This window comes from Felis catus, chromosome B1 (genome assembly GCF_018350175.1).
Source record: "Felis catus isolate Fca126 chromosome B1, F.catus_Fca126_mat1.0, whole genome shotgun sequence".
Classification (NCBI taxonomy): Eukaryota; Metazoa; Chordata; class Mammalia; order Carnivora; family Felidae; genus Felis; species Felis catus.
Window position 1 is genome coordinate 7,308,286 of NC_058371.1, and position 23,183 is coordinate 7,331,468.

The 23,183-nt window shown below is 41.1% G+C and overlaps 1 protein-coding gene across 3 annotated transcripts in view; it reads right to left on the bottom strand.

The window, feature by feature from the left end:
* Positions 1-338: 338 nt before the first annotated feature.
* The window catches only part of GPM6A (glycoprotein M6A), a 355,114-nt gene continuing 332,269 nt past the window's right edge, over positions 339-23,183 (bottom strand). For all 3 annotated transcript variants that reach the window (XM_023252303.2, XM_019828212.2, XM_011281366.4), the window contains exons 4-7: positions 14,418-14,571; positions 7,888-7,964; positions 7,267-7,332; positions 339-2,471 (exon numbers count right to left, since the gene is read on the bottom strand). In XM_023252303.2, the coding sequence (XP_023108071.1) occupies positions 2,319-2,471; positions 7,267-7,332; positions 7,888-7,964; positions 14,418-14,571 (450 nt within the window). In that variant the 3' untranslated portion in view covers positions 339-2,318. The remainder of the gene's footprint in view (positions 2,472-7,266; positions 7,333-7,887; positions 7,965-14,417; positions 14,572-23,183) is intronic.

The following is a 23,183-nucleotide window of genomic DNA, read 5'->3' on the forward strand; positions in this document are numbered from 1 at the left end:
TTTTTTTGTGTCTCTATTAGTTTATGAAGGTCTAAAGAAAACACAAAACAACAGAAATTAGGCAAGGAAATAGCGGAAGTTGGGCATCGTTATCATTTGCTAAACCAAATGGCCTCCGAAATCTTTCCACCTTCGCCCTCTCCCCAACCCTCTGGCTTTTCTATGCTGCGTGTCATGCAAAGAATTTTCAGTTCAGGGTTAGGTCAGCTCAACTGAGGTCATAAGCATCCTACGACGACAGTGTCCATTGCATCTGGAAAGAGGGTACACACAGAGGAGAGAGGAATAAACAAAACAAAGAAAAACACACACAAAAAACCACACTGCAGAAACTAATAATAAGTACACAAAGTACACAAGTGTATTTATTACATTTTGCAAGCACTTCGTTCTACATTTCAAAAACGCCACCATCGAGCTGTTGGCACATTTATGTACAAAACAGATTAATTGTAATGCCTGCTACAAAGCACTCTTTGTGAAAATACAAACTCTAATACCAGGAAAAAAAAAAAAGCCAAAAGCATCAACATCATTACATAAGTTTAAAAGACAGTTGTAAAAATCATCACAAACTGTTAAGACACAGAACTGAAACACTATAATATAGAATTTTAAAGAAGCCCATTAATACTTTTGCTGAATATCTGTAATACTGCCTATATCAGAAAAAATGTTGAACCAGTAAGATAATCTACATGTAAAAAAAAGAAAAGAAGCAAAACCCCAAATTAATTAAATTATACTACAGAATGCATAATCATGCCACAGATAACCCTAATAATACCCCTCTACCTACTACAAGAACTTGAGAAATTACGGATGATGCATGAGTGGTCATTGTACAAAGATTGTTTCACTCATAAATTTTATTAGAAATGCACTTACACTGAGAAAAGATTTCACAATGGTCAAATCAGTGCACAATACTACCTAATTTTTATACACTGACAAAAATGTCTTGTCAGGGCTACATCATTGTAGAAGACACTTTACAGCATTCTTGTAGCATTAGAAATAATCAAAAGAAGAGTCAAGGTTAAAACAAACACCAATTTTGGTCCAGTAATACTGATTGCTTTTTTTTTTTTTATTCATTTGATATAGGTACTTCTTATAAATGATTATGAATGAACATTTGGTTAAAATGACTTCAAATAAAAACACAGATATATCACTACACTCGGGAGGGATACATTCTATAGTGGCCGCTGACCACACTTTAAAAAACACTACAGGTAAACCAACATAGATCGGAAGGCTGCAAGCAAAACTATTATATTAATGGAAGCCTTTTCAAATATATCATATACATCGGAGGGATAGTTTACAGAGGTGCAATCTGTTAAAACATTTTAAAGTAGGTAAAACAACTTCCGAGGGGTTAGTGTGCTTATTTTTAATATACCACCTTCATAAAGGTAATTAATGTTCCACATTAGCATATTAAAAGTTCCAATCCAGCCACAGCTTAAATCACAAAGAGGTCATTCTTCAATAGTTCACAGTAGTCATTTCCATTAAAATTGTCTCTATACTAAACTTGAAAAAGGTAAGTCTGGTGTCACAATCTTAAAAAGGCAGCTAGCCATGCATTAGCGTCACTGTTTCTACGTGCTCACAACAGAAACATGAGTAATCAGAGAGAAATACCTTTTAAGTACATCAAGAAAAAAATACAATGTTAACAAAGATAAGAAGCACTTTTTTTTTTAATCCTACTCTTACAAATTTAGAAATTGCACCTTAGATTGATGAGAACATGAACCAGGGCCTGTCGTGACGTGGTCCCGGACCTCCAGACAGGATTTCCATATTACAAGAAGAGTCATCATGGTACCATCTCTGTCTAGTGTTCATAATGTACAGTGGTCCCTTTGAAGGTTACCTGTAGTTAAACTAGTTACCGAAATCAAAACTAAAAAGTATAAAAAGCTACTTTTCTTCTCAAAACATAAGAAATAATGCAAAAGGTGTTATGTATTAACACATGGGGAGTGGTTAAAAATCAAAGACATCTCTGCATGTGACAATGTTAGTATCTTCAATCTTACGCAATTATTAAGTGAGTTTGAGAAACTGAAAAAAGGAAAAGGCTGGATAGGAGCTTGTAGAAGAGATCTGATCACACCAATTTAACAAATTAGGAAACCAGGTGCTCAACAACAAAGGATTGTGTTCAGGTGATTCATAAGTCACCCTACATATCATTGATGAGAAGCACTTCTGTATTTTATTTTTCAAAAGGTTGGATGGTTGGATGGCCCTTAGTTAAACACCAATGCATCTGAATGGCAGAAAGGACTGGAAGGGCTTATTTATGTGTATGCGTTGAGTCGCTCTTTGGAGCGAGTAGAGTGGATGTCATGAAGCTCTTGCTCCTCCTTGGACTTGATGTCCTCGTATTTCTGCATCCGGCAGGCATCTTTCACGTAAGCCCAGTTGGCAGACAGAACCATAAGGTAGTGGACCTAATCAAAGACAGAAATAATTTATACTGGAAGGCTGTTCAGTGTCTTCAATGCACCTTGCTACCAGGGAAGAAACATTCAAGTTACAGACTTATATAGAATATGTTTGCTCATAAAACAGAAGCAAAATTTCTGTGGTGACAGAATCAATAATTATATTATCCCTGCTCGTGTCTCCAACTGTATGACAGTATTTTCTCAGCTCCCTTTCTTTCAGTATCTCTTTTCCTTCTTTTTCAATTCTGGAGTATCCAAGGTTGATTCTTAATCTTCCTGTGATATTTCCTGTCCTTTCTGTCCTCATTTACCCAAACTGAAAGATTATACGTTTCATGTTCGTGTACCTACGTTTTCCAATCCGTAACAGAAAATAGTCACTTACACAGTTTGAGTCTAGACAACTTTGAATTAATGGGAGGATATATTATTGACCGCTATGCAACAGAAAAAGGGACCATGGAACCCCCAAGATAAACCTGTGGATTGAATTATCAAGTTAATTTTCCATATGCTGAATTTTGTAGTTTCCCTTAGACTGTACAAGAGAGCAAGCATTGGGTCCCATGGATTTTGTATGCTTTCATTCACAACAGAGCGCCATGTTCTTTTAAGCGCCAGTTTCTTTTAAGAAACTCCTGATCTGTCTCGAGTAATGAAGTTACTCAAGTAATGAAGGTCCTGATTTGACCTGAATGGACTCAGCTAGGAGATTACCTGTTTGTTTTTCCTTCTTTCCCTCACTCTTGGGCCACAGGGGAGGGAAGGCAGTTTTCCAAATGATGGATTTCAATGGATGAATATGAAAGAGAAACTGAGTTGCTCATGCTTTATTTGATCTAAATTTTAAAGGGTAGGCAATATTTTACCCATAATTTAGTAAAATGGAACACTAAAATTTTGATTAGCCAGGAGTACGCCGAAAGACAGCAGGTAGGTTGGTTTTAGAAAAGTACAGACGTAAAAAATACAAAGTCAGTTCTAAATGGGCATTATTGCAGTAGGTTAAGGTAGTCAATAGGCAATAGAAAAAAAAAAAGAGTTTTGACACGGCAATATGGGAAAAGATGCCCACCAATAAGAAGTTCCAGAATGTTCTATTTCCTCTGAAAGTTTGCATTTTGTTTAGTGGAAATTGTAAGCCACATGCAAGAAAGAGCAGTGGGTTCTATCTTTTTACTCTGTGTCACTTTCATAGTGAAAAGCTCCATCACTACATACATGCAGACTGAACAGTTTCTATACATAACCAAATTCATGTGGCACTCTGCTGTTGTTGCTGTGAAAATATCAAGGGCTGCGCAGCCCTTAAGTACTTTAGAAGCAAGTACTTAATATATGTTTCACATGAATAAGTATATTTTTAGATGTACGAAAAATTTCCTTTTGAAGTCTGAGAAAATATGGCCCCAATATGAAATATGTATGAGTGAAATACTCAAAAGAGCTGAAGTCATTCAGGTTCAGAAACTGACACTTTTCAGTAGGTCTTTAGACATTCCCTCTCATCTTAGGAGAACACACACTGCCAGGCTTGTTACTGTCCCTTGGGAGGTGAGCAGCGGTCCCTGGACCCTGGTGCAAGGCCACGTGAACCACATCTGCTAATATCTACCTAACTTTCTAACATCTCTGAAAAATAATGGAGTGGATCACGTGTTAGTTTTCATACAAATCCTCATGATCTTTGCCTTAAATCCTGGATGATGTTTTAAGTGTTTTGGTAGAGAAGAATTTATCTCCATTTTCTCATCTCTAAAGTGGAAATAATGACAGCGGTATACTTTGAGCATTGCAAGAGTTCGGGATGAAGTTAATGACCGTTGCTATATTATGACTACTGAATGTATTCGTGGATTTAAGCATTTGACGGTGATTTCAACAGAGTGAGTTTAAAGAAATATTAGCTAATAACGGTATTATTGGTAATAGTGTTAGTACCAGGAACAGAAGCCGTAATTATTGTTATAGGATCCCTGTCTCCTAAAACCTAAACTATTATCAGAGATAATAAATTGGAAATATGTACTGATGTCAATCAATAGTTAGGTGTTATGTATTTCTTAAGGAACTTATGCTTGGCATATATTTAGGTATCCAAAAGGATGCTTAGTACCTAAAACATAATATCCTAAATACTTGCAGCTTGATATAAAGTTTACATATAACTTAATGCCTAAATTCCTGCGAAGCACAGATTCCTTAAGAAATACATAATACCTAAATATCTATAATCATGAGATGTTTTTGATAATAGATTCATTTCAGAGTAAGCCTTTTTAGGGAAATTTAAATAACACTATTCACTTAGATAGGTACTTTTCACCTACGTATGCCTAAAAGGCATGCATTTTTGCACAGAATTTTTCACACACACAGGTAGCAAATGTGAACAAATGCCCTATTACATACCTCCTTTCCAAAAGTGCTTTGGTAGACCTCTAATACATGACTGGATACTTGAATGTGCACAAGTCCCTAATAATCATCTGTTGCACAGGAATGTGTGTACGAACAGATGTTTCCTCTTATCCCACGGCCAGGCTGGGTGCCGCCTGGGACCGTGAGTGTTTGGAACGTCACTGCCCAGAACATGTAATGCTTCCCCAGGGCATATTTAAGCACTGATTTTAGGCTGAGAATATAAAGTCTTTGCTAACTGTTTCATTCTGATCCCTCCAATTAATTAGCCAACATGATCTTATTAAGCACCTCATATTCTGAAATAAAATTCCTATGTACAGGTTGATATACTCCATCTAAAATGTTGAACAATTAGCATGATATTAAATTAAAATGTCTGAAAACTCACTTTAGCACTGACAGTCATTTTTTGTTATTTTTAAAAATAATTTTTAGCAAAGCAGAATCAGAATCAATACATAAGTGATCATAAAGTGATTAAAAATAACTAGTCTGGAAATGGCTCATTAGCTCCTTAGCACTGATTATTCTTCGTTTTATTCTTTTTTAAAAAATATTTATTTTTGGGAAAGTGAAAGCCGCGAAAGGGCACAGAGAGGGAGACAGAGGATCTGACGCTGGCTCTGCACTGACAGTCTGACAGCAGTAAACCCGATGTGGGGCTTGATCTCACAAACCACGAGATCATGAACTGAGCCGAAGTTGGACGCTCAACCGACTGAGCCACCCAGGTGCCCCATTCCTAGTTTTATTCTTTGACAAGAGATAAAACACTCTCATTTAAAAAATATTTTATTATTTTTACACATTTGTTTTTGAGAGACAGAGAGAGAGAGACAGAGCACAAGTGGGGGAGGGGCAGAGAGAGAAGGAGACACAGAATCCAAAGCAGGCTCCAGGCTCCGGGCTGTCAGCACAGAGCCTGACGCGGGGCTCGAACCCACACACCATGGGATCATGACCTGAGCCGAAGTTGGACGCTCAAACGACTGAGCCACCCAGGCACCCCTAAAAATTTTTTTTAATGTTTATTTATTTTTGAGAGAGAGACAGAGTGTGAGTGAGGGAGAGGCAGAGAGAGAGAGGGGGACACAGAATCCGAAGCAGGCTCCAGGCCCTGAGCTGTCAGCACAGAGCTGACACAGGGCTCGAACTCACAGACTGTGAGATCATGACCCGAGGCGAAGTTGGATGCTTAACCAACTGAGCCACCCAGGCACCCCAAAACACTCTCATTTTTAAAAAAGGGTTCCTTTCGCCAACACATGAGAACCTATGTTGGCACCAAATTAATTCATTTTTTGCATATCGCATTGGCTATATTTGTGAGGTTACTGGGAACCTTCTGGAGTTCTATACTACTTTATTTTTGGACTATGATTTTGTATACAAGGATGCAGAAATAAGGACTGAAGGGCTTGGCTGCAAAACTATTATCGAGGCTCCAAGTATCTGCCCACTGTTGGTGTCTCCTAGTCCAGTGAGCAAACCGGCCGTCACAGTGGGGTACGAAGTGTGGGCATCTGGAACACGGCGGATCTACCAAACTCTGCGTGAGCCTCACTTTAAAAACTTGTGATTAATATTTCTGGACAAAATTAGATGTAAAAGAAATGACAGTAAAACGACCGAGGTCTGTGTTAAGAAGAATAAATTAATTCTTGTTTCATAAGTGACTCAATGTGGCTTTTTCATGTTCTTAAATAAGGAGGAGAAAAGGAAAATGTAAGTCAAGCAATTGATTAGGGGACTCAGAATTCACACTGATAAATACCTCTATGATACAGACAGGATTTTCTTTCCTTTTTTTTTTTTTTTCCCATGTATTTATTTTTGAGAGACACAGAGAGAGACAGAGAGACAGAGTGTGAGCAGGGGAGGGAAAGAGAGAGAGGGAGACACAGAATCTGAAGCAGGCTGTAGGCTCCGAGCTGTCAGCACAGAGTCCCACGCGGGGCTCAAACCCACCAACTCGGAGATCCCTGACCTGAGCGGAAGTCGGAGGCTTAACTGACTGAGCCACGTAGGCACCCCACAGAGAGGATTTTCTATGTTAAAGAGTAACCTAATATCTGCAACGCTAATGAATTTATTTATTTTTGTTAATGTTGCCAATATTATTGAGTGTTTGGATCCTTAAACTGCTGGCCAAATACTATCCCAATAGTAGCGACAATACTTTTTCAGGTGAAGCCTTGTTTTTCACTTATTTATGGGCCCATTGTTTCCCCCTCCCCCCCCCTTTTGTTTTACTGATATTCAAATAAATAGGATTCGTGTGGGCTTCAGGATGGGAGACAAAATTTCATCTCTACACGTAAATAGCTTTCTCATACAAATTGAAAAACCAAGCCTCAGAGCTCTGGGGTCTTACCATCGCAATAACAGCTGCCCCAGCCCCAGCCAGTGCCACAATGAACAGGTGGAAGGTCATGTTCAGCTGCAAAGGAAACCGCAGAGAATCAAAACACGTGTCAGGATTACAAGCAGAAGAGAGGTCAGGACTGCTGCTGACGAATAAGAACTTTGTCCATCTTTAACAAGAGTGTACTTAGGATAACTCGCTTACTCAATCCAAAAAAACATTATCCTAGTATCTTTTCTCCTGCAAATTATTTAAATCTTGGCCACTGCATCATTTCAATATAATTTTATGACAAAGATGAGGTCCTGATTAATAATGATGGTTTTCCGTGATCTTGTAACAACATAAGGCTACATTCAATCTTTTTAAATATAACAGCGAAAACGTTGAACTTTCATTAAAATGGTACTTTCTAGAAAAAATATATTTGTTATAATGTGCACTGAAATGGACAGAGCACCTCATTCATATTCATTCTGCAGTCCCCCTGCATAGCATCACTGTGAGTAAAATTGCCTCTGAGAGAAAAAGGGGACAATTTGATACAGATTTAATGATATATTTTTCAAATGATATATTTTTCAAAGGAAGGTAAAATTTGGACGATATAACCAGCTTAGAAACATTTACCTCAGTGGATTCGCACATCCTCAGGAAATTCTCAGAGACGGTGCAAATTTTCTTTTCCTCTCCAATTGTTACAATCCCTACAACATGGAGAAAATCATAGCTTAGTTTATAAATGTTTTCAAGAGCCCAGAGAGAGAAAAGGAATCTTAGGCTGATAAAATCTAGGCAAGTTCCATTTTGTGCTATAGTATGATGGAAACATTCTTCCTCAGCTTTTATTGCTGGATAATAATTATACACAGAATTATGAATGGAAGATCAAAACTATTTCGCCTGCAAGCGACATAAAGCATTTTCAGTCTGAATTCAATTGGACCTTGCCACCGGATCTACAGATTCAATTGCGGCTAGTTGATTGGTTTGGTCCATTAACGTAATGGTGTAGGCATCACAATTATGTTGATAACTATGTCCCAGACTGTGCTGGAGTCTGGATCTAAATTTATTCTGCTGGTACAATGCTTCTGGCAAGTCTATAAAAGCATATTGCCCAAAGGATTAATTTTTCTCTGCTAATATTGAAAACAACGCTATTAGGAGGAAAAAATAAAAAAAAAATACTATAATTTCACTCCTATTCACGCTTGCTCCAGTTGGTTTATGGATCCACTGCATGAGAATCACTTGGGAAATTATCAAAAATATGTATTTCTGAACGGCACCACAGGACTGTTTAATCAGAATCTAGGAGTGCTTGCAGGAGTCTTGCATTTTTAGGAAGCACATAGTTGATACAGCGCGACACATCTCATTTTACAGAAGAGAGATCGAGATGATCCTAAAACGGGTCTCTGATTTTGTACTGAGACCTACTGAAGCGTTAAACATATATACATATAAAGGAGAAAAACCCCTCAAGTTCTGAGCAAACTAATACCTAAGCTTTTAGCACTGCCTGCTCTTTATCTAATTTAATATGTGTATACATTCACGTATTCTGGCTTTGAGCTAGTCCATCGAATGCAGTCCATTCTCTGTGACCTTTCCTCTCTGCCCAGATGGCACTATAGGGGAGGGGAAGTCAGAACTCCCTAAGACGCATCACCGTTGAGGAAGCGTCCTCGCAGGCGTCCTTCTCTGTGCTGATGTTCCCAGACTTCATCCGGGTGGGATACCTAGGCTGTGCACGCACTTCCTCACCTGGGTCTTGGTTCACCTTTGCAGCAAAACTCCTAGAAAGCACGGACTACGCTCACTACTCGCAATTCTCTTCTCTTCCTTTCTACTTAAACCCTCTCCTGGCAGATTTTGCCTCAACTCTCAGCAGTGACCTACACATAATTAGAACCAAAGATGAATACTCCGTTCTCCTCTTCCTGGCCAGTCAGCAGCACTGGGGGGCAGCTGATGGCTCCCTCTCCTTCAGGCTCGCTTCATTAGGTTCCCCAAATCTACGGACTCCTGCTTCTGTCTTTCCATTCTCACGGGCCCCCTCTCTCTAGGACCTGGTTCCCGGGAGCGCCCAGTGCGCACACCTCGGTCGTTGTTGCCCCGTGCCGATCTCACTGAGTGTCAGAGCTTCCTAAGCATTATCAGCCACTCCTAAATACAGACAGCCAGCCACATACCTCTCTCCTGAAGTCAAGGCTCATTTACCAATTTCTTACCTGACAGCTCTATTTAGATTCCTAAGAAGTCTCTAAAAAGCAGCATCCTCGGAAGTGAACTCTGACCTCCCTCGCCTGCCTCACTCCCAGGTGAGCTCTTCTTGTAGGCTTCTGGGCTCATGTGACAGCAAGTCAGTCTTCCTGGGGGGCCCGGCAACAAGTGTGTCCCTCCCTGAAGCCTCTTTTTCTCTCAAACCCACACGCCCACCCATCAGGGCGCTCTGCAGTCCCCGTCTTGAAAAAACAGCCAGGCCCTCAGGGCTCCTGCAAGAGTGTCACCTGGCTTCCCTGCTTCCACTCCTGCGACAGCCCGTTCTCCCGACGGTGGCCAGAGCGACGCTTCTACACCGTAAAGGGGGATCTTCTGCCAAAACCCTCCCATATTCACTACTTCTTCAGAATAAAAGTCTCTAAAACTTGACATCCTGCAATGTGTTCATCATGGAGTGCCACGACTCCCCCAGACCCACCACCGTCTGTTCTCCCTGCTTTCTCGTTCTACTTCAGCCACACTGGCCTCTCTGCTGTGTGTTAAACCCCCAGGCATGGCGCCCAGGTGTCTTGGTAACTTTGCCTGAATCTTCCCTCCACGAAGAATATTCCCATGACTCTACTATCTTTCCAACAACAGCTATTCGGGGAAGCCTTCCTCCGTCACCTTTAAAATATTATATAACACAACCCTTCCACTCAGTCTCCAGTACTCCTGACGCTATATACGTTGATATAAAAAATATATAGTCCATAATTTTGTGATGTAACTACCACATATCACAAATATACACATTACAAATGAAGTATAGTTTGCAAATGCACATTGGTGTAATACGAAGCGATGAAAATGAGCAAGTGTATCTGAGATGTGCTGCAGTGCAAATCTGAAAACTTGATTATTTTGATTCACACGGATCTGTCGATGAACGGCCAAATTGGCCTAACCCCCAATTAAGTATATTATTCAGATTTACTAATTTTTCTAAAACTGAATACATTTACACATATTTTATCCACCAGATGCAGAAAAGTCCTTAACTAAAGTATATACACAATGACATTTCCAGTTTCTTACAAACAAGTTAGGACTGTACAAGAGAAGCAGCAAGATACACACTGCAAGGAGAGATAATGGTGAGAATTTGAGGCATCAGAGTTGCAGCCGTGAGCTTCTTCTATGTTTTTTTTAAATATTTTTTTAACATTTATTTATTTTTGAGAGAGAGGTGGGGGGAGGGGCAGAGAAAGGGAGACAGAATCCCATGCAGGCACCGTGGCATGAGTGCAGAGCCTGACGCGAGGCTCGAACTCACAAAATGTGAGATCATGAAGTGAGCTGAAATTGAGTCAGCTACCTAACTGACTGAGCCACCCAGGCGCCCCTATTTTTTTTTTTTTAATGTCTTTTAAGCTGTGTAAATAGAAGCAGTATACTTCTGGCTTTCTAAGAATTGGTTATGTCTGAAATAGGGAAAACTTTCAGAGAAAATCATGCCTCATGTCTGTTACTTTGATCATTGAAGTAATGAAAGCCTCTTAGAGGTTCCTGGACAGCAGAAGCACCACTATTCAGGATGTAAATTCTTATGAAGGAAATTGCAAGCTAGAGGTGGAGGGAAGCAGAATGAACAGGTATTAGGATGCTATGAACCCTTAAGGGTGATCGGAAATTAACTCCTTACCAGCAAATATAAATGCTTAATTTTCAAAGAATTTACCATTTACATTACCAGTTTTAAAGATGATAGAATATCTAAAGTATCATTTTCTAGCTTCTGTAGGCTACCCACGTTCCTTGGCTCCTGGCCTCTTTTCTCCACCCTCCTAGTTAGCAAAACTGCATCTCTCTGTGCCTTTCTTCAGAGGTCCATCTCCTTCTGACTTCTTCTCTTCAGCCTCTTCCACTTTTAAGGACTCTTGTGATTACAGGGGCCCATCCAGACCATCCAGGACAATTAGCATGTTTTCGGATTAGTAATCTTCATTCCATTGGTAACCTAATTCCCCTCCACAGGTAGATTTTTACTTTTTGACATGGAGATTTTTGCCTTTCAAAACTGAGCAGTGCTTAAACATAACAGAAGCTCAACAAGTATTTGTCTGGCAGAAGTATGAATAAGCAAGTGAAATGAACTTTTACTGGAAATCAGATCAAAACAAGCTGCTCCTGTTACAGGGTGTGGACATGCTAGAGGAGAGGGAAGGTTGGTTACGAGGCTAAGAGGAGAGCACCACCTGCTCTGGACCACTCTCTCCCTGTGGTTGGCCCCGAGGGAGTTTCATCAAACAACCAGGGTTTAACAAAGCATAGTTTTAAATTCTGGATCTAGATGATATTATGGGGACCAGTGTAAACAATTTATGAAACAAATTCACTAAACTAAATCCCTAATGCATTCAACGTCATTATACTGCTGTACATATAATTGAAAAGCAACAGAAATAATTATGAAAGCACTAAAAATTAAAATTGCAAGACAAATTATTTCATGACTAATTTTGAAACATGGCCAACCCTGATAGGACTAACCATCTTTAAATTCCACAGGTGTATGAACTGCAGAGTGCCCCAGCTTCCCATTCGATCTGCATGCCACATACACATTTATCACATTCAGGGGAATGAACGGTGAAATGCAACTAGAAACTAAGCAGGCACAGCAGCCGCTATGTGACAACAGCCCCCACCATGCAGCCCAAAGACCTTGACCCCTAAGAGAGAAGATACCACCTAGATGTAATGAGACAACTTCGCAAAACGAGGGAAATTGATTTATAGCATGTTCTTTTCCACCTGATCACTTTTCTTGAGGACATTAGTACATGTCTGTACTGATCATAATCAGTGTCCGTTTCTATGCTGATGCCCCTTGATAACTTGACTGCTACATATACATTCAGGCTTCTTATTAAGGGTGTGTTTTTCGGAAACCAAATAAATGCCATCCAGGCAGTAGATTCTGTATTGAGGGCAAACACAAAGATATAATAGCTGATGCAAAAGGTTGCATGGCATCTGAAAAGTGCCTTCTCTTCCACAGCATGGATAAGAGTTAAATTAGAATAAATCTTGATAACTATGTCATAAGCAGTGCTAAGGTTCAAAGAGCAGCTTTAACCCTCGTCAGGGTTTACACCTACCAGAAGTGTGGCCCAGACAATATCTGGGACACACTCTACTAAAAAAAATTGCCTGTTTACCCCAAATTGAAACTTCACTAGGTGGCCCGTATTTTAGGTGGCAACCGTGTCTGAGAGACCGGTCACCTCTCTTCCAATTTCCAATCTGCAGATCAGCAGAATAAAAGACATCGAGGGGGAGGGACTGAAAGGAGGGCCATGTTTTCCAAGCAGCTGTTCTGGTGGCCTCCAACCGCTGTTGCCGACGTTCTCTTCCTGTGTTTACGTGGGACATGATTCCAAGATTGAAACCTCTCCAGGAGAAGAGCTGTCCATATTCCCTCTGCTGTCTTCTTGCCAAGAACTTCATCCACCGAGCAGATGCTGCTTTTTATTAGGATCAGGATTCTGGCTTTCAGGATGGCGAGCGGGCCACAGCTTTGGAACATACAGCTGGCTGGGTTGGACAGTGGTGCTGTACCCTACAACCTGTCTAGAGCACCCCCAAAGAGCCACAAGGCCTGCGGACAGTACCCAGTGAAATGTTCCCCGCTTTCCCGAAGTATGTGGAGACCTCATTAGAGAAAATCTTAGGGAGCATTCCCAGATGTTCATGGCTTAGATTTTAATAGCCTGTCCCTGGGGGAAAAAACCATGCAAACGTGTGGATCTCCAGGTCTTTCGTAAATTTTGTAGCTGCCATGTTTTTTTTATGAATGGGGGACTAGGATTCCAAATAGGTTAGGCGAGACTGGATCCACTTCTCCACATTCGTCTGTCAACAGGACAGAGTTGCGTGCCGACTTGTAATTACCAGACTCCGAAACCAGACGGCCTGGGTTTGAATCCCAGTGCTGTCACTTACTAGTTGGATAACGTTGGGGAACTCATGTAACCTCTCTGTGCCTCAGTTTTGTCACTTATAAAGAGGATGATAGTAGCGTCCACTATGTAGAATTGTTGTGACAGTTGTTGTTGACAAACAAGTCAACGTGGACAAAACAATCAGAATAGGATCCCTGTATCACAAGCTCATCTACACGTATGAAACTCATTTTATCACATGAGGTTTTAGCCCTAAACAAAAATAACCAAAGAGGACTGTTGATTGGCTTAGGATTCTTTGATTTTCTAATATTATATGCTAACTTTTTCTGCCTTATTTCAGAAGCCAGTGCAACACGTATTTATTAGATGGTCTCCGCTCTAGATTTCACAAATTGTATAGTTTATCATGGGAGAATAAAAGTAGATGCAAGCACTGCGGCACCTGGATGGCTCAGTCAGTTGAGCCTCCGACTTTGGCTCAGGTCGTGATCTCACGGTTCGTGAGTTCGAGCCCCACGTCGGGCTCTGTGCCGACAGCTCGGAGCCCGGAGCCTGCTTCGGATTCTATGTCTCCCTCTCTCTCTGACCCTCCCCCGTTCATGCTCTGTCTCAAAAATAAATAAACATTAAAAAAAAAAGTTAAAAAAAAAAGTAGATGCAAGCGTCACATCAAGTCTGGAAAAGTACAAAGGAATCAGATTGAGGGCATCACAATTATTTCATGCCAACACCAGGAAACACAACTCGACAGCCCGTTCAAACACACACATTGTATGTTCATGTTATGAGATCAACTTCCAATCTCTCTTAAATTCCTACTTATGTGAATTTAAAAGGAATGTCTTGAAAGTGAATACTGTGACACATTTATCTCTTTGCTAGAAGAAGTAATCATGGCTCCAAAGTGATCTGCAATATTCCAGACACAGTCATTGAGGCTAAGACAGTACGAGGCCTTGTTTTAGTTAGAGATCCACCTACCAAACTGACGAAGGTCCAGGCAGAGGTTCGCTCCCTCCACTAAGGTGGTGTTTCGGCAAATGGTCCACAGGTTGAAGTACATGTAAACTGGCAGGGAGGTGAAGGCCGTGACTCCCAGCCAGGCCAGCATGAAAAGGTAGGTCAGCATAATGAACTGCAACAGAGAGAGTCGAGAGAGAGAGAATGTGCAAGTTACTGGAAAAGAAGAGCTTTGGGACGAATCTAGAAAACCCAATTCGAAGGGGTAAGTGCCCTCTTGCGCAGATCATTATCACCAACACCTTAGGAAGTGGGCCACGGGAAGCTGAGAGAGGAAGTGCGTTCCTGTGAACAACCTGCTGGCAAGTCGCATCACAGCAGAGGTGACGAACAAAGGAAGGAAGGAGCCTTCTGCGTCTTTATGTCTGTTTCATTCATGTATTTGTCTCAAAAATCTCACCTCACATTTTTTAGAAAATATTACCTGGTATATTTAGAGGGAATTCTGCAAAGTTAAAATGTCAATAAATTAAGAAAACATTTTTTACATTTATTTATTTTTGAGAGACCGAGCACAGGTGGGAGAGGGGCAGAGAGCGAGGGAGACACAGAATCCCAAGCGGGCTCTGGGCTCCGAGCTGTCAGCGCAGAGCCCGACGTGGGGCTCGAACCCACGAACCGTGAGCTCATGACCTGAGCCGAAGTTGGACGCTTGACTGAGCCACCCACGTGCCCCAAAACGTCAATAAATTTATATTACAACTAAATGAGCACCATTCACATAATTACGTAAGCTGCTTAGTCATGTTTACATTTAATATTGTAAATGGGGTAATTCTCAAGTCATTTTAGCATTAATGATATACAAGTGTGTACTTCTTTTCGGATTTCTGTAAACTTTAAGTCTGAAGTCTTTTTTCATGACTATTAATTTTACTTTTGCTATAGAAACATACTAAAATGTGATTTTTCAGCTGAACCTAAAGGGGCTTTTTTTTTTTTTGCTTATTTCAGAAACATTTTTAGTATTTATAAAACACCAGAAGAGGCTGTTCAGATGCCCAGATATAGTTGAACAAGAGACTTCGTTTCAGCATAAGTTAAATGCATTTTGGATTTAAGCACGACTTAGATGCTGGATAAAAAGACAGATGCCCACATTCGTAGATGGATGGAGAGCTGGTAAAAGATAGATGTACGCTTCACATTACTTATCAACTATTTAATCCATATTATCTACATATAAAATTGTCTACATCAATATACACCCTGAATTGTCCAAGCTAAGACTTGGATTCAGATACGACTGGAGAGGAACAAGTGTAAGTCACAATCCCCTGAGGTTTAAGTGAAGGCTTGAATGTACACGTTAATACAAACTGATTATATTTCTCAATGCAAGTGGTGTGCCACTGGACTTATTAGCAGATTTCCCATGATCACAGGAGAAATCCATTACATGAAGAACCCACGTACATAAACACCAACTAGAAACAGAGGATGAAAGCAGAGAGGCTCATGGGAGTGGCCACATTATTGTTATGTGGTGTTAATTCACCATACTCAGATATCAGAGATTAAAATCCGTATTATCCCTGAAAAGTAGCCAAAGAAGAAAGTCACTCCTGTAACAAGCGTTCTGCTACAACGTGTGGTTCTTCTCATTTGAATCCTGTGTCACCGAGTAAGACTATAGCCTTCTCTGCCATCACTCATGTCCTGACCTTATGATTACCAAGTCATTGTCCAGCCAGAGAAAACATGAAGGAAGAAAAAAATCCAGGGAAGACTTTTTAGACCTACGCTGCTATCCACTTTTCAATGGCTGACTCATACATTTATCCATTCCTTCCATCCACACACGGTGTTAGCAACCAGCAGCAGCCCTCACACTGCTCTGCGCCCTGGGGATGCCCAGCGGGGAACCCAGTTTTCTGACTGCAGGGGACGTGCAGGCTGGTAGACTTCAGACTCATACAGTGTGACACATCCTCGCAGGTAACTCACATAGCAACGTGCTCCCTCGATCTTCAGTTTTGTTGCTTATGACTGTATTTTGTACATGTCCCCAAAAGGGATATGATTTTACTTCCTCCCCTTCTCTCTCCCAACCCAACCACCCTTAATTATGTCTTCCGATCAAAACTGGAGGGTGGAAAGAGATGTGTGTGCGGTTTGCATGTGCATTTCCACGTGTTCAAGATGAGGATCCAAATTCACATCCTAAGAGCGATCCACTCCAAATTGTATTACCTTCTTATCTGTGTATGTCGTGTATTGTGAGCCTGTGCACCTTACAGTATGAATTGTCTGAAAAGCGGCACCTTCTGAAAAATTTCCTGATGATTGTACCGTATTTATATAATCAGACTCAGAACATGGGATGACCGGCACATGTGAACGTAGGTATAAGGGTGAAATTGTATTTTTAATCCTCTAAATGTAACTCTATTAGCAAATACGGCAATAGAATTCTATTTGAAAGTGTCTGAAATGTGGTCCTTGGACACCAAAAGCTAAGTTTCTATAGATACGTGGTTCCCTTCTGAGTTTCAAAGACACCTTGTAGAAGACTTTTGAAGAGAAACAGTAGTGTATTCTGGCTTAACTTGAACATGTCAAGTCACATTTTCAAAATGACAATACAGAATAAAATAAATACACTGTACGGAACGAAATCTCTTATTCAACTCTATTAATTCCTTTGGCGATGAGTTATGGAGAGACTTCATGATTTCAGTAAAACCTCAGACAAGTGAAACTCATGTAGTAATTCTCAGAATACATATTAAAGTAACATTTTTGAAAAATGATAAACTTGGTGTCACTGTCATGTTAGAGCTTATGCACCTGTATTAAAGTTGTGTTGTGATTAATATAGAAATTAATGGGATTAAGGATAGTAGGGAATTGATACAACAAATATGAAAAGAGTCAAGATAAAGCCAATGAGACCGAAGATGAAACCTGTCTCCTATAAACTGGCAAATGTTGCAGGATTTCAGAAACCCAGAACATACTTAAACACGTACTTTCTAATAACACTGCTTAATCTCCATTCAAATCTGACTTCCTGTTAGCCTCTACTCTGCAATACTAATGGTTGGAGAGTTTGAAGAGTCAACATCTAGCTTAGCAATGCCCTTGAACTATGATTTGGCAGACATAATTATACCTTTACATCGAAGATGAAACAAAGCCAGGTCTAAAAATGTTAGAAAATAAAACCTGTTGAATATTAACTTATTTAAATCACTGAAGGAGGGGTGCCTGGGTGACGCAGTTGGATAAGCATCTGACTCTTGGTTTCGGTTCAGGTCATGATCTCGCAGGTCATGAGTTCAAGCCCCGCTTCGAGCTCTGTGCGGACAGTGCAGAGCCTGCTTACAATTCTCTGTCTCCTTCTTTCTCAGTCCCCTCCCTGCTCACACTCTCTCTCACTCAAAAATAAATAAATAAACATTAAAAAAATAAATCACTGAAGGAACTGGAGTAAATATCCTTTAACAGCTATTTACTCTTTAATAGAATTATTAAAGTTTATATCACTTTCACAATTATTTCGTCTTGCTCAACAAGTACTTAATGAGGGCCTAATACGTGTAAAAATATATCAGAGGATTTCAGTCACAGAAAGCAATAAACACTTACCCCTTATTTTTCTCACAAGAAAACAAATATTCCTAGATGTGGAAATATCTAGATGTGGAAATCTACACAATATCTGGTCTTAAAACACACTTGATTGTCTATGGTAAACATTGTGTCTGACTCTACGAGAGAGAAAGGGAAATATTTCTTGGGTAATCTTTATTTTTTCTCTTTTCTGGAACTGGAATGAAGCAAATAAACAGATGAAGTCCACTGGGCTGTGTGGCTGCTAGCTCCAAATCTGTCAGTTCTCATGGTCTTATGCACCCAGTCTAGGTGACAAAGGTCTGCTGAGCCTCAAAGTTTCCATACGTTAAGAATGCTCTGTGTACCGGGGCAACTGGGCGGCTCAGTCAGTTAAGCGTCTGACTTTGGCTCAGGTCATGATCTCACGGTCCGTCGGTTCGAGCCTCACATCAGGCTCTATGCTGACAGCTCAGAGCCTGGAGCCTGCTTCAAATTCTGTGTCTCCCTCTCTCTCTTCCCCTCCCTGGCCCACGCTCGGTCTTTCTCTCTCAAAAATAAATAAAATAAACATTAAAAAGGAAGAAAAAGAATGCTCTGCGTACCAGCACCCATTCACCTTCAACACCGCTAATCTGTAGATTTGATGCAAGTCATCTTCCCTTCTTTGCCATTTGATTCTATTCTGTAAGAGGGCAGAGGCTGAGAGATTTGTCCAGCACCAACATGCCACTCACCGATGTGTCCCCAACCTAAATGTCACATTTGTTTAGCCATAAAGGGGGATTTATAGCATATTGATTAAAGGCACAGGCTTCTGAGCTGGATGGAGTCTGACTGCTCTTTATGCTGTGGTGTCTGCCTTTGTAAAAGGAGGACACCTGCGAAATTGATCTCACATGATTTAGTGAGGCTGCAAAGAGATAACACATAAAAATCATTTAGCAAAGACTGTGGCTCTTAAGAAGCACAGACAAAACATTAGCTGTCTTCATGCGAGAGCATTATTGTGATCACTGCCACTACTATCAAAATATACGTTTTTCCTGAATGATAGGACCGTACAGAATAAGGGAATTAGACTTCACTTCACGTGTGGAGAAAATATAAAGGAGGAGAAGTTCTCGAGTCTGGGCAAGTTATTCAAAGTGGGCTCCCACTCGAGGAGAAAGGTTCTAGAAAGCGTGGAAACCACCCGAAAACTGAAGAAATGTTAGTGGAACTCCTTGGGGGAGAAAGAAGCCGTCTTGATTCATATTTTCATGATTTGCCATTGCAGATCTCAAGGCTAATTCATAGCCTCGAGAACGGGGAACACGATACGCGGCTGGAAGCACAGCGCTTCGGCCGCTGCAGGCCACGCGGAAGTCCCCGGGAGGGTAATCAGCATGCCTTCGCTGCATCCTGTCTATCTCGGTTTCTTTCGGTCCCAGGGGTTTTTTCAAAAGCTTCCTTTGAAGGTGCTGTTCACTGTAGAATGGGACTTACCATTCAACAGGTTTAGATTCCAAGTGGATTGGGACACTTTGAAGCGTGCGGTGGCCGCTACTTTGCGGGCCGATGGACGGCGTGACTTTGGAAACCACCACAAGGACTCACACTTGCTGTCCCCGGCACGCTACAAGGCCAGAACTCTCAGGGCCGACAGAAGATATCTTTGCTGTGAGAAAGTATTTTCATGACGCCCAATTCATGCATGTTGTTCTAAGAAAGGCACAAAAGAACTTTTTTTTTTTTGGAATTTTGAGCACACACCCGTCATATTTCAGGGCGTAGCAGTTCGGGGTCACAAAAGTACCCAAATTAAACAAGCAAAAGATATAATTCTATCTTCCTATTTAATGTTTGATCTTAGAATCTGATGATTACCCACACTGAAGGATTATTCAAATTGATCAAGTGTAATCCAAGGTTAAAACAAAAAATCTCTGTATGTAATAAAATTCTCATAATTATCATTAGTTTATTTCTAGCTTTCCATTGCTAGTAACATGGCAGATGCTATTCTGTCACCTGAGGATTAAATAAATCATGGGGCGCCTGGGTGGCGCGGTCGGTTAAGCGTCCGACTTCAGCCAGGTCACGATCTCGCGGTCCGTGAATTCGAGCCCCGCGTCAGGCTCTGGGCTGATGGCTCAGAGCCTGGAGCCTGTTTCCGATTCTGTGTCTCTCTCTCTCTCTGCCCCTCCCCCGTTCATGCTCTGTCTCTCTCTGTCCCAAAAATAAATAAACGTTGAAAAAAAAATAAATCAATCAATGAACTACTCTCCTTCTCAACGGAGGAATAACGGACAGACAACATACCAGTATCAGGTGTATGGCATGATGATTTGATATTTACACGCACTGTGAAATAAACGCTCACTATAACCAGTAAGTCCAGTTAACGTCTGCCACCAGGCACGGTCACGTAGTTTTTTCTTATGATGAGAACTTTCATGAGCTACTCCCTGCACAACTTTAAAACGCACAATGTCATATCATCAACTATAGTCATCGTGCGGGCAGAAATAGCTTGGAGCCCAGATGTATACTGTGATGGAGAAGTCTCACTACGTGGACATTAGTTGGGGGGAGCCCAGCCTCTCATAGTGGTTTTCAGCCGTGGCCACACAGGGGGACCATCTGGCGACTGTGAGAAAGAGATGCCCCAGGCCTTGCCTGCGCGGATTGTATCTATATTTTAAAAAAATCTCTGCAGGTGATTCTAACGGACATCCGGTGTGAAGGGCTACTGCTCTACGCGAATCAATGAAGCGCTCATGAGCACATGTGATGTGAAGGCTTCTTTGGCATTCATCTTTAGGCTCTTCGGAGCAGTACATCTGAAGTGAAAAAAGGTAAAGTGGGGACGATTTGCCAGAAATTTATGCCAGTGTCAGCCAAATGCACGCATGAATGAGGCACTGGACAGAAACCAAATTTCTAAACCAGGGTTTCTCAACTTCAGCACTATGGAAATTCGGGGCCAGCAAATTCTTTACGGGGGAGTGTCCTGTGCACAGCAGCACGGTTAGCGGCATCCCTGACCTCAACCCACCAGATGCCAGCTCTGCAGCTGCCCACTACTCAACGTCCCCAGCGGGGAAAAGAGCCCCGCTTGAGAACCGCAATTCTAACACGAAGAAATGCTAAGTCAAAGAAAAGCAAGCAAATCAATACCGGAATATGCTACCACTACAGATGCAAAATGGAACAGCACTAGCAATACCGAACTCAGAAGGCTCTCGAAAGTATACACCGTGTGAAGTTGACGGCAGAAAAAAAAATCACGTAACATGATGTAAATTAACTTGAAAAGATGCAATCATCATCATCTGACTGCCATCATTATGGCCCCAAACTACCTATGCACAAGTAGTGATCAGAAAATTGTTCTAAAAACTATTTGCTATGTGTATAGCAGCTTTATTCATAATTGCCAGAACTCGGGAGAAATGCAGATGTGCTGGAGTCAGTGAATGGATAAGTCAGCTGTGGTCCATCCAGACCCTGGAGTATCCCTGAGGACCAAAAAGAACTGAGCTATCAAGTTATGCCAAGACACGGAGGGAAGATTAAAAATGCTTATTACTAAGTGAAAGAAGCCAAGCTGAAAAGCCTACCTACTGTGTGACATTCTGGAAGAGGTCAATCTATTGAGACAGTAAAAAGATCAGTGGTTGCCAGGGTTTAGAAGAGAGGAGGGGTGAACATGTGGAGCACAGAGGAGTTTTAGGGCAGAGAGACTACTCTGTATGATGCTGTAATAGTGGGTACGTGTCATTATACATTTGTCCAAACCCCTTGAACGTGCACCACGGGTAAAGTAATGTAAACTATGACTTTAGGTTCATTGGCCGTGGCAAAGGTACCAACCACTCTGGTGCAGGATTTTCATAGTGATGGAGGCCAGACACACGTGCGGGCAGGAGGTATACAGGGAATCTCTGTTTCCACTCAATTTTGCTGTGAACCTAAAACTGCTCTAAAAAATAATTTCTCCTTTTTTAAAGCTTTAATTTCTCTTTATTTACGTGTGTGTGTGTGTGTGTGTGTGTGTGTGTGAGAGAGAGAGAGAGAGAGAGAGAGAGAGAGAGAGACTGTGAGTGGGGGAGGGAGGCAGAGGGACAGGGAGAATCTCAAGCAGGCTTTCCGCCCAGTGTGCATCCCGATGTGGGGCTCAGTCTCACGACCGTGAGATCACGATCTCTCTCTCTTTCTCAAAATAAATAAATAAACATTAAAAAAAGAATTCTATTACTTCAAAACTGCTGGGCTTAAAAATCTTAAGTGTCGGAACAAACACAGACAAATTCCAAGATCCACACTGATGTCACAACAGTAATGGGAAATTTTTAGAAATAAGAAAGCTTAATGATGTCACAGCACATACCCTCAGATTTCAAAATGTGAGACACTGAATGCCTCCCCAACTGCAACTGAATAAAGAGATTTTTTGGTTTAATATTTAACGGAGAAGACATTCAAAAAAAGTAAGTATGAGTTTGTGTTTAACGTATCGAATAACACCTGTTGACTTGTACTCAACTTGGTGCCATTTAATATTTAATTTATTTATTTTAATTTTTCTTAATGTTTATTTATTTTTAAGGAGAGAGACAGTGTGAGCGGGTAGGTGCAGAGAGAGAGGGAGACACAGAATCTGAAGCAGGCTCCAGGCTCTGAGCTGTCAGCACAGAACCCGATGTGATACTCAAACCCACGAACTGTAAGATCATGACCTGAGCCAAAGTCGGACGCTTAACTGACTGAGCCACCCAGGCGCCCCAATATTTAATTTAAATAAATGTTGTTCCTTAAAGTATTTTAATAACTGTTCACCTGATGTCATAATACAAAGGTTAAAACTGTGCTTTTACATTTAATGTGCCGCACATTCAGGGTTTTGAATGACAGCACCTAAAATTCTGAAATGGATTTCAACTGGTTTTGATACGCAGGCGAGGAAATTTATAATGCAGATCAACTTCTGCTTTCAAGAGCATCCACTGAGAAAAGAGAGTATTGATCAGCATCCTCTATTCAGTGATATAATGCTGCTTTAAAATTAACTTCATTTGTGGGGCACCTGGGTGGCTCAGTCGGTTGAGCGTCCGACTTCAGCTCAGGTCATGATCTCGCGGTTTGTGGGTTCGAGCCCCGCATCAGGCTCTGTGCTGATAGCTCAGA